The following is a 16,702-nucleotide window of genomic DNA, read 5'->3' as shown; positions in this document are numbered from 1 at the left end:
GGAAATCTGAATTCTAGACTTAGATAGGCTTCTGCTTACAATATGATATTGGATAAGTTAGATGCCTACTTTTGCACTTCAGTTTCTCCTATGGTTATAATGAGGAGATTGGACTAGATGAGCCAAAAAGATCTTTTCCACCTGGAGCATTATCTAACCTAGATTGTTGACTTCCCTTCCATCAATTCATCTGGACAGCCTCACAAGGCAATTACTTTTAAAATAGCAGTGGTCATCTTGAGTCACGTCTGGGTATACTGTTTAAAACTAGAATTCCTGTTAATCAGTTTACAGTCATACTATAAACTTTACAATCCCTGAGGAGAAACCAAGCTTCAAAATGTCTTGCCAAAATAGTCTCTGCTCTTGATGCGTGCTGGGTCCTTTCAGGAGTACCTTAGGAGACAAGAGTGCTGGCAAAACAGAAGGGAACAGTATTATGTCCTCACGTTCTTCTCCATCTGCTCTGTTCTGTAGGTCTGCCAGAATTTTCCCAGCATGACTCCTCCAAATTTCCCATTTCATCCCAGATTACACACACATCAACCCTGGCAGGAAGGTCCTCATTTAGAGCCAGTTTTGGAAATAGTGGAAATGTTTGACATAGATTCAGTTTTTAGTACTCATTACCCTGAATCCAATGGCAAAACAGGGAGGGTACAGTCTTGTGGTTAAGAGATGAGACTATGGAACCAGAAGCCTGGATTTGAATTCAGTAAGACTTGCGATAATGACTTAACCATTCTAAGACGAGGTACCTTGTCTACGAGAGAAGCATAATAATAGTAACAAGGTCATAAATTGTTGACAGGGTTAAGTCAAATAATCATGTAAAATACTTTGCCTATCTCTGGCCCATGGTAAGCAATCAAGATGCATAACTTAGAGTTTTTCGTTTTGTTTTCAAATTTCAGTCATTTAAAGATTTTAACAACTTCCAAGTGATGCATATGGTTTGAAATAAAGTTATCTACAATGAGTAAAGTCATTTTTTTATTATTATTTTTTTTTCCGGGGGGCACATGTCTCTGTGTTTATTGCAACCCCTTCCCAGTAGATGGCACTACAGTGTCTTGTCCCAGCAGAAGAGGTCCCTGGCGCCAACATGGAAACCAAGGGTGTTGGGAAGGGGGCGCCTTTTTTCTGGTTCACACCCAGGACCAGTATGGGTTAAGGGTGGTCCTGATGGAAGAGGCGGCCAGGCTTTGAACCACGACCAGCTACTTCTAGAGTTGTACTAGCTTCCCAAGGACACTGCAGGGGCCCCGAGCCGCCGTGTCCCGGGGGAGGTGGGGAGGGAGTCACTTCTTCTTCTGCACGTGGCCACAGTCATACTTGCCCCGCACGATGGTGAGCTTGACGCCGGGCAGGTCCTGTGTGCGGCCGCCCTGCACGAGCACGACGTGGTGCTCCTGCAGGCTGTGGCCCTCTCCGGGGATGAAGCAGACGACCTCCCGACCGGTGCTGAGCCGCACGCGGCAGCATTTGCGGTTGGCCGAGTTGGGCTTCTTGGGCTTGCGGATGAACGTGCGCAGGACCACGCCCTTCAGCTGTGGCCGGCCCTCCATGGGGCCCACTTTCGGAGGCGGATGCTTCGGAGGCCCCCGGCGGTGCATCTGGTTCAGGGTGGCCATGGGACGCGTGGCCCAAGGCCGCGGGGCCAGGGCTAGGCCATGATTTAGGGACGTGCTGAGGCCACGGAGAAGGCCGGACCAGGACATCCCGCCGCCTGCAGCGTCCCTGTGTTAGGGGATAACAGATTCATTAAGCAGGAGGAGGGGAAAGTGGCCGTAGCCGGGGGAGGGTCCAAGTTCTTCCCATCCCGCTCTCGGAGCCTTCCGGTTAAATCTAAGGAATTTCCTCTCACTGTATAACCACAACCCCTAACGCTGCTACCGGAAAATCCCTCCGTAAATTTTGTCTTGCTCTGAATAGGCTCTCTGAATAGGCTCTCCCAACCGCCCCCGCTCACAAACAGAAGGAAACTAGAAAATGAGAGGAGGCCCGGGAAGTTTTCGAGTAAAGTCATTTTTTTGGAGAGTTACAAGTACAAAGAGTGATAAAGTCACTGCAAATTGGAAAACTTCCATGGACACTAGCATACACTAAATAAATAGTGTATGTAAGTCAATACATAAAAGAATTAGTTCATTTATTACTTATTTAGTTAAAACAGGTTAATGAAAATGGCCATGTCATCTTTCCTAATTATAAGAAAATTCATACTCACTGCAAACTATTCAATTATGAAAATGAAAATAATTGTCGTTCATTTTTTCCTCTACCCAGAATAACTTCTACTAATATTTTAGTTATGCATCCATAAAAAGCAGTCATTACCTGCAATTTTTATTTCTTTTATTTCTTGAGTAAAAACTGGAGGATTCTAATCTAGATCAGAGACTTAGTTTTACCTATTTCTGATATATTCACCTTCTGTGTCATCATCTGTAAAGTTGATGTTTGGACTGTGATCTTTAATATCCCTTCCAGCTCTGGAATACTAAAGTGAATACACAAAGGCATATTTGACATTATAAGAAGATAAACAATAGACATTTTACTTTTTGAAATCATCTAAGAACTCTTGAGCACTGGTCACCACATATTATACAAAAATAGCTATGACTTTCTCAGTTACAATGCAGAAGTCAGAAAGCGAGTGTGCGGTAAAACTATGAAGTAGGTGGCATTTTGGGGAAATGCAGACCTTCCCAGTCTTCATCTGTCCTGAGATGTCTCTCCTGCACATCCTAGCCTTCTTCTCATGCTCTCCTTTTCCCTCCTCTTACTTGCCTGGATCTCAGAATTATATGCCTTATATCTAACTGTAAAATGACAGCTCTTGTTTCCTATTAAATAAATTACATGCTCTGAGAAGTGAGGAGGGGGCATATTTCAATGAAGTTTTGTGACTGGACCATGCTTCCCAGGATCCTGATATAAATCCAGATAGGTGGCTATCATTTTTTTCATATTTGACAGATCAGAGTATTATGACACACACACCCCCCTTACACCAGTGATATGACCAGTTCTTTAACCTTCACACGTAACTGGTTCTGGCTTCAGCCACTGACCAATAATACAGCTCATTCTCAAGGATGCTTAGAAATTCTCTCTCACACTTAAATAAACTATCTTAGAATTGTCCTAACTCTAACATTCTCATTGTACTAATGGATAGATGGAGGCCCAGAGAGATGACATGGTTCACTTTATGTCTCCACAGTGAATAAGTGACAAAGCTTTTTGTAATAATACCTGACATATCATTACATGATACATTCCTTGGAGTATTGCTGCTTTTTGATTATCTGTTTTTGTTTTTAATAAAAGCCTGTTATGAAATTTGCATTTCTTAGGATAAGGAGCATGCTAAATTGGAAGTATTAATTCTTCATTCAGGTTTGTTGAGAATCAGTTGTTACTGAGGTCACACCAGGACCCAGCAAAATGCCTGAGGCACGAGAGGCACCAGAAAGTGAGGGAAGGGATGCAGAGCATAGACTGGAGTAGAGCACTAGCCCTGGGTTTGGCAAGATAAGATTTGTTGGTGACTCTGATTACAGTAGCTTCTGTGTGACGGTGGAAGGAAAACCTGCCCAAAGTGGGGGTAAAAAGAGAATAGGGCGTGAGGGAATGAAAGGATACTAATATTTCATAGAACTTTCCCCTCAGGTGAGTAGAGAAATGAAATAGCTGGAGAGACACATGAGGCCAATGGAGGGATCTTTCAAAATATAGAAGAAATCGCAGCGTATTTGTGTGCTGTTGGGAATGAGCCCATATTTAGGGGGAAATTGATGGTGAGGAGAAAGAAATGTTGATCACAAGGGCAAAGTCTTGGGTGTGTGATAGGGGATGTGATCTAGTGCACAAATGGAGGGTTTGGTTTTATACAGGTGTGAAAACAGTGTTTATGGGTTAAGAAGCAGGTAGCTTGAGAGATTTGGTGGTGGAAAGATACAATGGTTCTCTTTTGGTTGTTTTGATTTTCTCAATGAAATATTTAAAAAGTAAGTCTAAAGCTGAGTGCAAGGAAAGGGAGAGAGTGCTGAAGGTTTCAGAAGAGGTGAAAACATGTGAACATCCACCTCAGAAGTTGGAAGAGTGGGTAAGTTAGGGGGATAGAGTGAAATTGCTGGGTCGTATTTCAGGCCCACTTGAGTATATTGGTCATAAATCGAAAGAGAGACAAGTTAGACCTTTAGTGAGTTTTTCTCCAGCCCCCTTCAGCTGCTTGAGTGTTGTTGCAAAATAGGGGGAGGACTGAGCTAAACTAAAGTTGGGGTTTTGCCAAACTAGGGTGAAGGAGGAGAGAGGAGTCAGGGATTTGGGGATGATATAAAAGGAGTGGCTGTAGAGACTGATCATTGAACTGGAGAAAAAGAAGGGACTGAGGACATGAGGGCATGAGATAATGAACAATGAAAAGTGGTGGGTCCGGTGGGCTGGAGGTCCTGATGTGAGGGTCAATGATTTGTAGAGGAGAAGAAGGGAGGGTACAAAATTAACTTAGTTGCAAAACTAAGAGCAGATGTTTGAAAAACTATTTCACAAGCAATGCAATTATTAGTAACCACAAGGTCTAGTGTATGGCCACGGTATTGGGTGGCTGAGGGGGTGAAGGAGAAAACAGGAGGTGAGGTAGTAAAGGGTGGAGAAGCCCAGGGGTTGGATGATGACCATGACATTGGTGTGGAGGAGGTCAAGACTGCAAACATAGTAGTAGACTAGAGGAGGTGAATAGTAGTGATATGGCAGCGAGAGAGTAGTATAGAAAGGGTGCAGAGTGAGACAGCAAATTTGAGATTAGGTCTTCAGTGACTAAGGAAGCTAAGGAGAGTGGCACGTGACTGCAATGAGGCAGGATAATAGCTGGTAGAGCTTGATGGCAGGTGCTTCAAAAATGGCAGGATTTTTGAAAGAAGAAGAAGGAAATAATTGACTATAAATGATGGTGAGGAACATGCAAGGTGCCCAACCTCACCTCCAGGCTCTGTGCAGTGTGGAAGGAAAAACAACCTTTGCTTGAGAGGCCTGCAGGGGAAGCAGTTCCCCAGGAAGGAGCCTGGTTGCATAATGAGCACACAGTTCACTGTGTGTTGGAGAAGCTAAAAAGAAGTTTGAAGATCCAGGGGATTTTTCTGGTACAGACCGTAAGTTCGAGAGCACTTAGTGGAAGAGCTGAGTTGGGTGGTGTTGGTGAATAATGACTGTGAAATCATACTAGAGGATGCCCATAGCTCATCTGAGTAATGATTGGTGATCTAGAGTAGTACTTCTCAAACTTTGAGGTACCTACAGATCTCCTTGGGATATTGTGAAAATTCAGATTCAGTAGGTCTTAGGGAGAGGAGGAGGCAGGGGGCTGAGATTCTGCATTTCTAACGTGTGCCAAGGTGATGCTGAGACGGCTGATTTGAGTATCACACTTTGAGGAGCAAGGCTCTATAGGCTTGCACTAGTGTGAAAGTGTCAAGGTTGGGACAGGATGTCAAAGATGCATTTGATCGAGGATGTCTGGAGCTCTGGAGCCTCCTTCATTACAGAAATATTTAATAGTTGCCACCATTTTGGGAAGATCGGTTGTTACACCTTCGATCCTCCTCTTTCCTTCTCTGAATCTGAAGCACCTGTGTTTAATACACATTTGCTCTACTAAGTGTATTGTCTTTGTTTCCTATGTGTGTGTGCATTATTGCAACAGGCTCATTTGGTCCTTAGAGCCAGAAACTGTGGGGAAGAGTGCAACTTTTTTGGATCATGAGTCGTAACACCTGCTTTTAATTCTCATTTCTACCATTAACTAGCTTTGAAAAACAGTGGAAAAAAATCATTTACCTTTCTGATCATTTTTATATGTGAAGTGGGGGTAATCATGCCAAGCTTCCTTTTATGAAATTCAAATGAGATACTTGATATAAAAAGTCTTGAAACCTGCAAAACAATATAATAATATGATATTGCTTGTTTCAGGGCTAGTATTTCTTTGGTACATATCAGCATGGCATCTGGCAGGCACTGGTCTGATTGACCAGTGTCCATTGCCATATCAGTGTGTAATATTTTTAATAGAACCCCTGAATATTATGTTTCATGATTGTTATTATATATTCTGTATCTTTTTATAGTGCTAAGCAGGAAAATGGGCATGGAATAGTTGTTGAATTAAAGAGTTGATGTAACAAGGTGGGTAGAATATATGAACATCTACCCCAGGACACACTGAGTGAAAATGAAGGTAATTTCAAAAGTCGGTGGAATGAGTTATTTCTAAGGACAGTTACGTCACTTTTGCCAGGAAGCATGAAGATGTCAGTTTGCTCCCTTAACAAAGTTTAAAGTGCCCTTACCACAATTTCTTATGTTGTCTTCCTCTTGAGATTATACCTTTCACGTTGCTGTTGACTGATGGTTGATTCATGCAGGCGTACTCAGCTAAGGGAACAATGCTAAGCACAGCCAAGCTATGATTTTTTTTTTGAATTTTTGAATTTTATTTTATTTTTTTATACAGCAGGTTCTTATTAGTCATCCATTTTATACACGTCACTGTATACATGTCAATCCCAATCTCCCAATTCATCCCACCCCACCACCCCCTCCCCCGATGCTTTCCCCCCTTTGTTCTCTACATCTGTGTCTCAATTTCTGCCCTGAAAACTGGTTCATCTGTACCATTTTTCTAGGTTCCACATATATGAGTTAATATACGATATTTGTTTTTCTCTTTCTGACTTACTTCACTCTGTATGACGGTCTCTAGATACACCCACATCTCTACAAATGACCCAGTTTCATTCCTTTACAGCCAAGCTATGATTAACCTTACCCATTTTGTTCTGGAACAGAACTCTCTGTTCCAAAATGGATTATGGACACTCAGGTCCAAAGTTCTTCAAAGACCTCCTAGATATGTTAGGAAAATATTTCCTAGGTATATGGGAAAGTATTTTTACAAACAGTTTTTTCTCTGACAGTAAAAATATTTCTATTTAATTGTTTTTTCTTGGAGAGCTTGCTTTAGTGAGGAGTGATTTTCCTAAGTCTCTGGAGATGAAATAAAAAGCAAGGATTTTGGAGTTCAGGTTCTGGCTCCACTTCTTATTAGCAGTGAGATCTTGACCATTACCTCATCTCCGTAAGCCTTGGGCTTCTCACCTATAGGACTGGAATAATTATGGTATCTTCCTCATAGGATTGTTGGAAGTGTTGGGACAATGTGCATGAAGTAAGTAGCAGAGTATTAGCCCCAAATAAGTACTAGTTCTTGTTGTTGTTGTTGCTGTCACTATTACTACTACCCACTGTAAAAAATCTGGATGAAGGGCTTGATTCCAGAATTTATTAAAAGCTGTCTAAATTCAGTGGTGTAAAACCAAACAACCCAATTAAAATGAGCAAGAGCTTAAAAAAGACACTTTATAAGGTATACAGATGGAAAACAAGCATATGAAAGGATGTTCAACATCATTATTCATTAGGGAAATGCAAATCAAAACCACAATAAGATACCACCGTATACCTCTCAGAAGGGCTACAGTTTTGATACCAATTAACAGTATTACAATAATGACCATAGCAAGTGTGGGCAAGGATGTGGAGCAACTGGAGTTCCCACACACTGCTGGTGGGAATGCAAATTGTAAAACCACTTTAGAAAAGAATTTGGCACTTTCTTAAAAAGCTAAGCATACCACTACCACATGGCCCAAGGTTGCTTCTCCTAGGTATTTTCCCAAGAGAAATAAAATGCATGTTCATGTAGTGCTTCATATACAAACATTCATATGTTCATTTATAGTAGCCAACACTGGAAAAACTCCAAATTTCCATCAATAGTTGAATGAATAAACAAATTGTAGTATATCCATACAATGCAATACTACTCAGCAATAAAAATAATTTAATTACTGATACACTCACTGGTACGGATGCATCTCAACATAATTGTGCCGAGTAAAAGAAGTCAGACAAAAAGAGCACTTACTGTATATTACATTTGTATAAAATTCCAGAAATGCAAACTGTAGTGACCGAAAACACATCAGTGATTGCCTGGGGATAGAGTAAGAAGGGAATGAGGAAAGGCAGGAAAGAGGAATTACAAAGGGACGTGGGGAAATTTTCAAGGGAATGAGTATGTTCATTATCTTGATTGTGTTTATTATAGTGATGGTTTCACAGGTGTATACTTTTGTTTAACTTATCAAATTTTATACTTTAAACATAGTGGTCAACTATACCTTAAAAAAACTATTAACAAAGGGCTTCCCTGGTGGCTCAGTGGTTGAGAGTCCACCTGCCGATGCAGGGGACACGGGTTCGTGCCCCGGTCCGGGAAGATCCCACGTGCCGCGGAGCGGCTGGGACCGTGAGGCATGGCCGCTGGGCCTGCGCGTCCGGAGCCTGTACTCTGCAATGGGAGAGGCCACAACAGTGAGAAGCCCACGTACCGCAAAAAAAAAAAAAAACTATTAGCAAAAAAGAACATACAGTGGCTCCCACCTCCACTGCCTTTCCTATGCTTTTAAGCCTGGAAGGCTCTCCTTAATTTGACCCCATCTTATTGATTAGCCTCATCTATTACTGAACCTCTGCTCACTGAGACCGTTTACTTCACCCCCTCCCCTATAAGGTTCCTGCCTTCCTGACCCTCTGTTCATGATATTTCCCCTATGTAGAAGGCCTACTTCTTTCTTACCCTCTTAAATATACCCCTTTTCTAGAGACCACCCAAAAACCATTTTTTTTCTTTTGTTCATTAATCATACATTCACTGGGTACCTGTTATGACACAGACTTTAGATTAGGAGTTAGGCATCCTTCAGTGATGAAGACAGCCCAGCTCCTGCTCTCATGGGGCTCACAGTCTGCTCAGAGATACAGTCAAGTCAATTGCTGTACAATTACACATACATTTAATATTTTTGGCCATTCAGCCTTTAAACACCCTTCATATTATGGGAGAATTCTCCTTTGGGGGTCGTTGGTGGGAAGGGGGACCCATTTCTTCCTAAAAGTGCTAGGACTGCTCCCCACTCCCTGAGTATAGGCATAGGATTTACGATTGTTAGCTAAGTGCTCCTACCTACTGAGATATTTTGAGAGAGTAAAGCAGAGATGCAAGTACAGTTTGGGTGGTGGCAGAATCAGAAGTTAGTAGCAGCAGAGCAAGCGCCCAGGGGTGCATTTGCCTGTGTCAGGGTCTCCAAGGGACCATGCCTATGGGGAACAATCTGGTTCTTGCCCATCTTCAGATCCTGGTTCTCCAGACTTTTTCTGGAAAGTCTTAGTCTGTTCAGGCTGCCTCTGTGTTTATGTTATTAACAAATAGCACAGACTGGGTGGCTTATAAAGAATAGAAATTTATTTCTCATACTTACAGAGTCTGAAAGTCCAAAATCAGGCGCCAGCATGGTTGGGTTCTGGTGAAGCCCGTCTACCAGGTTTCAGACTGCTGGCTTCTCACTGTGTCTTCATGTGGTGGAAGGGGCTAAGGAGATCTAGGGGGCTTTTTTCTAAGAGCACTAACCCCGTTCATGAGGGCTCCACTCTCATGACTTAAGCATCCACCTCCATCATTTGCTGGTCTACTCAACCTCTCTCAGTTTTAGTTTCCTGGGCACAATGATAGTGCCTACCCCATATGGCTATTGTAAGGTTTCGTTTGGGTAATCCAAGTAAAATGCTTTGCACAGTGCTTGGCATATAGAGATGCTCAATGAATATTAGCTGTTACCATTGTTCTGGCTTACTAAGGTGGGTTGATACATATATAAAAAGCACTCCAGCCAAATGTAGTTCACCAGTGCTTACTGGAAAGCAACACTGATCTAGAGCCTTGGAGGGTGTGTAGATGGATTGCCAAGGAGAATGTTGTGCAGATTACATTATGACACAATGAAAGAGACAAGTTCAGAGGATCAAGCAAGTGAGACAAAAGTATAGTTTGCAACCCTTGAATAAGAGGCAGATCAGGAATTTAGGGTCACTGAAAAATGATACAAGTGGACTTATTTACAAAACAGAAACAGGCTCACAGACTTAGAAAACATAGTTATGAAAGGGGAAGGGTTGGGGGAGGGATAAATTAGGAGGTTGGGCTTAACATATACACACTATTATATATAAAATAGGTAATCAACAAGGACCTACTGTAGAGCACAGGGAACTCTACTCAATAATCTGTAATAACCTATATGGGTAAAGAATCTGCTAAAGAATAGATATATGCATATGTATAACTAAATCACTTTGCTGTACTCCTGAAATGAACACAAAATTATAAATCAACTATACTCCAATGTAAAATAAAAATTAAAAAAATAAGGAATTTAGATTCAACCAAATTCAAACAAAGCATAGGTAAGTAAAGCAAGCTTAGAAAGAGATTCTTTTTCAGGACAATCAACCATGCTTATCTGGGTCATAATTATGCAGATAGGAACGCTGGTCCAAAAGCAACATTGATACAAATATTAAAATGGCCACTTAATTCTGATATCTGTATAGCTCTCAACTGGGTAGAAGTGAATACTGTGAAATGCAAACAGACAGTAAGAAAATGACTTTCACAGCTGAGAAGGGCATGAGAGTTGTGGTAACTGGTTGTGGTGACTGGTAGACTGAAACTCACAGAAAATACAGCTTTGCATATTCGTCCCTTTTACTCTCTTTGTTAACTCATTCTTATCTTAAAACCTGGGATCTGATGGAAATTTGGATAGAAAAAAACAAAAAGTGACTGGGAATTCCCTGGTGTTCCAGTGGTTAGGCCTTGGCGCTTTCACTGCCAGGGCTCAGTTTCAATCCCTGGTTAGGGAACTAAGATCCACAAGCCATGTGGCACAGCCCCCCCCCCCAAAAAAAAGTGACTGAAACAGTGTTATTTGTGCTCTGAAAACATATTAACTTGGTTGGTCATTTAAGGAAAATAAAGTATGGAAAGGGCTTGTACTCAGAGATGTTATCCATTGTGCAGTGGTGATGCTTTTAAAGCTATCACATAAAACATTCAATGTTTAAGAAATTCAAGAATAATGGAAAATTGCTGTTCCTCTTAATGAACCAGAAAAGACCCTCTGTCACCATGCAGCTTATCTTCTTGGCACGTGGATGGACTGGCAGTGTTACCCCTGCATGCTTAATGGCACAGCAGGCATCTGTGTGCAGAGCCCTTCCAGTGTCCAAAGGGTGAACAGGGGCAGTGAAGTGAAAGAGGTGGAGTCTTTTATGCCGCAGGTTTTAACTTCAATTGTAGACTTCACTGTTTGCCAGATCCCAACTAGTGCCCCCCTGCGTTAGAATCTCCCTATCTCCAAGCTTCTGCTGAGAAGTTGTACAGCAGCTGACAGCAGTAAGAATAGGAAAGGAACTGGCTGCAGCCTGGAGAAGAGCGCTACTAGAGAAAATCATTAATGCTGAGGTCAGAACAAGATCTGGAAGTTCAGTGTGATTGGAGTTGCTCAAAGTAGACCGTGGACTCCTCTGGGGAGCCTCTCTTCTTGCCTTTGGTTCTCCCTCCTTTACTCCGTACGTTCATCCTTTCCTTCATTTCCTCTCCTGCACCCCTGGAGCACTAGGCACTTGAGATATTATTGCAGGATGAGTCAGACTCAGTTCATGACACTAAGGAGACCTGGACTGGGAGTTACAACAGCACCTTCTAATGATTTAGATAACTCTGAGCAAGGGTTTTTACTTCTTGGTCCTCTAGCTTGATCTCATTATAAATCCAGGAACTAGAGATGGTTTTTAAGGTTTACCTAACTTTTAAAGTTTACTAGTTTTAAAATATTTTCACTTATTATGAGCTAGGCATTCAGCTAAGAATGTGATTTGATTCTCATGAAAATGAAACAGGCAAGTATTATTATTGTGTCTCATATTTTACAGTTAAGGAAACCAAGGCTTAACAAGGTTAAATAAATTGAAGACAGCAAGCTAGTAAGTGGAAAACTTAGAATGAAGTAGGTGGACAACTTAGGTGAACCCAGGAAGTCTGACTCCACACATCAACTCTGTGCTATATTGCCTTGTTTTTTGAAGCAGTGGGTTTGTTTTACAGCTGCCTTAGCTAGAACTAATTGAAATTGCATAGGTTCCTGTGCTCTGGTGTCAGAGCTGCCTGTGTTCTAATGAAAGCTCCATTACACTATGAGTGCCTTTGGGCAAATTACTCAACCCTTCTGAGACTATAGATGCATTAATGACCAATTTTGTACTTGAAAATATTGCCTTAGTAAGCTTTGCTTTACAAATCAATAGCCATTGATTACTTGACTCCCAGAATATCGCTACCTTCCTTATTTCAGTGCCTAAAATGTCACCATTATAATGTGGGTTCCTTCAAGTAAAGTGTTATCTTTTTAGTGAGGTCCTCTTATTAATAATAAAGATGTTGACTGGGTTGAGGGATTATACTATGCCAGGCAAGATATAAAGCACTTAATGTCCATTATCTCATTTATTACTCATGACAACCATGTAGGATATGCACACACAGAATATCTACCGTAATTATTCCCATGTTAAATATGGGAAAATGAGGTTCAGAGAGATGGCAAAGATCATACAACTTATAACTGGTGAGACTGTGATTCGATCCAGACATTTCTGATTCTAGACTTATACTCTTAACCATTCTGCCATTCTGTCACCAGTAGACATGCCTGGAAGAATTAGGATAGAGTCATTATTACATAAATACGGATTCATTCGTTTCTCCTGTCATTTCCTCCACAAGAGGAAGGGCTAGAACAGCTTGAAGAGCACAGCTGTGTGGGAGGGGTGGCCAATTAAAAAGAGAGAGAAAAGCCTTGAAAGCCAACTTTGCTGGGCTGAGGAGGGCTGGTTATGGAGATTAGCTTGCCTTTCCTTGTTTGGCTTTGCCCTCCTGCTGGGATTGCTGCTGGGAGACAAGGCAACCCTGATTCCAGTTAGAATTACAGAGGCCCAGGGCTGGGAAAGAATTTGGAGAGTGTAGTCTTCAACCCTCCTCTGTTCAAGGCACCCGCTCTAAAACAACTTAAGTTGTTCATTTTCTTTCCCCTGTCTCTGCTTTACTGCCTCCTTGACCTTGAAATCACCACAGCCCTCAGGTTGGCTCTGTGTTTCAAAGCTCCTTCTTTATATCAAGTTTGACTTTCCTTTGTTTTATTCTTTTCTGTTGATCAACAGGGAAAAAATTGTGCTTGTTTTTCCGTATAATAGTAAGCTATAATTGTATATCTTTTTTAAATGAATAATCACAAGCCTTTTATTTATGGATTTAGGTTTACTTTACAAAATGCCTCTGTCATCTCTGAAGCCACCCCCTGGCGTGAGTAACAGGACGGTGGAGAGCACCAGCTCCATGCAGGCAGCTGGACCTCGGCTCAAATCTCTCCTCTGTCACTTACAAGCTGTATGACCCTGGACAAGTTATTTACTGTTCTCTGCCTCAGTTTCTTCATCTATAAAATAGGGTTAATAATGCTTATATCGCAACAGTTTTTTATAATCCTACTTCGAGAAACAAGAAACATCTCAAATAAATGGCATAACCTTACACCTAAAGGAACTAGAGAAAGAAGAGCAAACACAACCCAAAGTTAGTAGAAGGAAAGAAATCATAAAGATCAGAGCAGAAATAAATGAAATAGAAATGAAGAAAACAGTAGCAAAGATCAATAAAACTAAAAGCTGGTTCTTTGAGAAGATAAACAAAGTTGATAGACCTTTAGCCAGACTCATCAAGGAAAAAAGGGAGAGGACTCAAATCAATAAAATTAGAAATGAAAAAGGAGAAATTACAACTGACACTGCAGAAGTACAAAGCATCTTAAGAGGCTACTACAAGCAACTATAAGCCAATAAAATGGACATCCTGGAAGATATAATTGTATATCTTTTAGGAAGCAACACTCACATATCACATACTCTGCTTCCCAGTCTTGGTGCCATCCATTGACCTAGTTCCTTCTACTCATTCTTCAGGTTTTAGGTCACACATCACTTTCCTGAAAAGACCTTCTCTCACACCTTAGATAAGGTCAGTTTCCCCTGTTTTTTGCATCCACAACATCCATGGCAGCAATTACATAATGATATGTTGAATGTTCACATTTCCTCCAAGATAACTGCTCTAGTAAGGGCAAGAACTTATAGGTCTTCTTCATATATATGTCCTGGGCACTGTGCTTATTCATTCCATTCAAAACTTTTATGGATAAACTCCCAGTACCAATTACTCTACTTTTGAACAAGAGAGATTCAATCCTTCTCCTGATGGATTTAGAGTCTAGTGGAGTTTTTCATCCTTTTTTCCTCAACTTTCATCTCTTACAGTGTTACTGAATGCAAGCTTGTGTGCCTGATGCACAGTGAGGCCAAACAAACCAGCACATCAGAGTTTGGAACAGAGAAAGGTTTATTGCAGAGCCATGCAAGGAGAATGGGTGGCTCATACCCCAAAAATCCCGAACTCCCAGAAGGGTTTCAGCAAAACATTTTTAAAGGCCATGTGTGGGAGGGGGATCGCAGGGTATGTGATCAACTCGTGCATCACTCTCTGATTGGTTGATGGTAAGGTAACAGGGCAGTATCGCAGGGGTTAACATTATCAATCCTTAGGCTCCTGGAGGCCTGGGGGCTATGTGCTCATGGTCATCAAGTAGTTAACATTTTCCACTTGGGGGGTTTTCACATCTGTAAAACAGCTCAGGAAATGTGCATCAGATACTGCTATCTAGGTACTTCAAAGAGGAGCTAAAGCAGAAGAGATATGGGGAAAGGATCTGCCCCCAAGAAGGCCCCATAGGGTCCTGCTCAGTTACAATAGCAATTGATATGCTGTGTGATCCCTCTGTACAGTATTTTTCTAAGTGTAAGTTGGTTCAGAGTGATGGTTCAGATGTGTGCTCACTGCCTTGATTTACTTTTTGAACTGCACTTGTCCTCATTTTGCAGATTCCAGAAACTGAGGCTAGATAGTTCCCCTGACAGTTGCACAGTAGGACTGCATCAGTGGCCTCATTCATTCATTTATTCCTTCATTCATGTTTTCAGCTCCTGCTTCCTTTTGCAGTTCGGGTTCCACTTGTCTCAGCATTTGTGATAATGAAAACTTTGGCCATGGTGTAGGGATGGGCTTTGGAGTCAGAATGACTTTGGATCTATAGCATTCTGTCCCTTACTAGCTGTGTGATCTTGGGCTAGTCAGTTAAACTCACCAATTCTCAGTTTCCTGAGGAATATCAATTCATACTTCATAATTTTTTAAAAAAAGGATTAACCACGGAGTAGTAGTAATAGTAATAGTAGCAGCAGTGGCATCACCCCCATTATTACCACCAGCAGCATCTGGTGATTATGTGATACTTCTTATGAGCCAAGAACTGTTCTAAGGACTTTACATAGATTAACTCATTTAATACCACCTACGAGGTAGATGCTAGTATTATCCCTATTTTACGAATGAGGTGAAGGGGACACGTAGAGGTTAATCCTCATGACCAATGTCACCTTGCTGGTGAGTACAGACCCAGGAGAGAAACCTCAGTACCTAGATCTGCAGCCCAAGCTCTCAACAACCTGGCTGTTAACTGCCTCTGGATAATGCATGCAGAGGGCTCAGCACTGTGCTCAATACAAGGTGTGTCTATCTGGCTAATACAGGTTTGTGACAACTCTGAATTGGTTTGCCCCACTTCTCCTGGGAGATCTCATCAGATAAGAGAAGCACTGTGAAACTGAAGCACTGATTATCCATTCTCAGGCTCCAATGAGCCCTAAACTCAGGCTTGTACCAGCTCTAAGTGGTCAGATTGACAAAGTAAAAGGAATAAATAGGTAAAGAAAGGAGTAAGGCATGCAGTCTAATGAGGGGAAATGAGCTTTTGATGTGAAAACTGTCTGCAAGATAATAGAGTTGATTCCTGGGTCTTCCCTCCAAGTCCCTTGGCTCTGAAAACAGCAGAATTGTCCATCAGTGTCAGTGACTAAACTATTCAGTGCCCTCTTGGTGCCAATCATCCCAAGAGCTCTGAGAATTTTCTCTTGAAAAGAAGGCAGACCTACCCTATGTTTACAGGCCCCCACTTTGCATTTTAGGTGTTTCTTCAGAGTGGAGTAAGGAGGATTTTCTGTGCATTCAAACCTCAATTGCTGATTCTTTTTCTTGTACAGGGGATGAATCCCTTTCCTGCCCCCCTGTGTCATCCCTGTACCTTTGCCCCTCTCTCTTTCTAGACTTTTTCCCCAGGCTGCTCTCCTTCTCTTTAAGAGCCAGCCCAAGTGCCAAGTTGCATTTTCCTCATTCATTCACTCACTCATTTATTTATTCAAGAAATATTTACCTATCCTGTGTTAGGCCTTGGGGGAAGATACAAGAGAGAACAAAACAAGCATGGACCCTGCCTTTTAGGTCACATTAAGGAATTTGGGTTGTAGGTTCAAGGGGAAGACTTTAAAGGGTTTTATATGGGGATTGTGATGAGATTTGCATTTTGAGAAGATGACTCAGGGTGTGTGTAAATGGATTGAAAGAGTCAAGAGTAGATGCTATTAGGAGTTTGGGATTGACATATACACACTCTTATATATAAAACAGGTAACCAACAAGGACCTACTATATAGCACAGGGAACTCTACTCAATATCTCGTAATAACCTCTAATGGAAAAGAATGTAAAAAGAATATACATATACATCTA

The 16,702-nt window shown here is 41.6% G+C and overlaps 1 protein-coding gene across 1 annotated transcript; it reads right to left on the bottom strand.

The window, feature by feature from the left end:
- Window positions 1–1,022: 1,022 nt before the first annotated feature.
- Window positions 1,023–1,979, bottom strand: LOC309797755 (small ribosomal subunit protein uS12m). The gene has a single exon (XM_082646179.1). The coding sequence runs from the start codon at window positions 1,719–1,721 to the stop codon at window positions 1,302–1,304; it is 420 nt and encodes a 139-aa protein (XP_082502305.1). The 5' UTR covers window positions 1,722–1,979; the 3' UTR covers window positions 1,023–1,301.
- Between the last annotated feature and the right edge of the window lie 14,723 nt (window positions 1,980–16,702).

The sequence above is a fragment of the Mesoplodon mirus genome, assembly GCF_964341445.2.
Source record: "Mesoplodon mirus genome assembly, contig: HAP1_SCAFFOLD_949, whole genome shotgun sequence".
Taxonomy (NCBI): domain Eukaryota; kingdom Metazoa; phylum Chordata; class Mammalia; order Artiodactyla; family Ziphiidae; genus Mesoplodon; species Mesoplodon mirus.
The sequence above is the reverse complement of the archived record's forward strand: the minus strand, read 5'-3'. Positions and strand labels throughout refer to the sequence as shown.

Bases quoted from the DNA above. Each gene is read 5' to 3' on its own strand.
- LOC309797755 (XM_082646179.1), bottom strand. From the start codon at position 1,721: ATGTCCTGGTCCGGCCTTCTCCGTGGCCTCAGCACGTCCCTAAATCAT.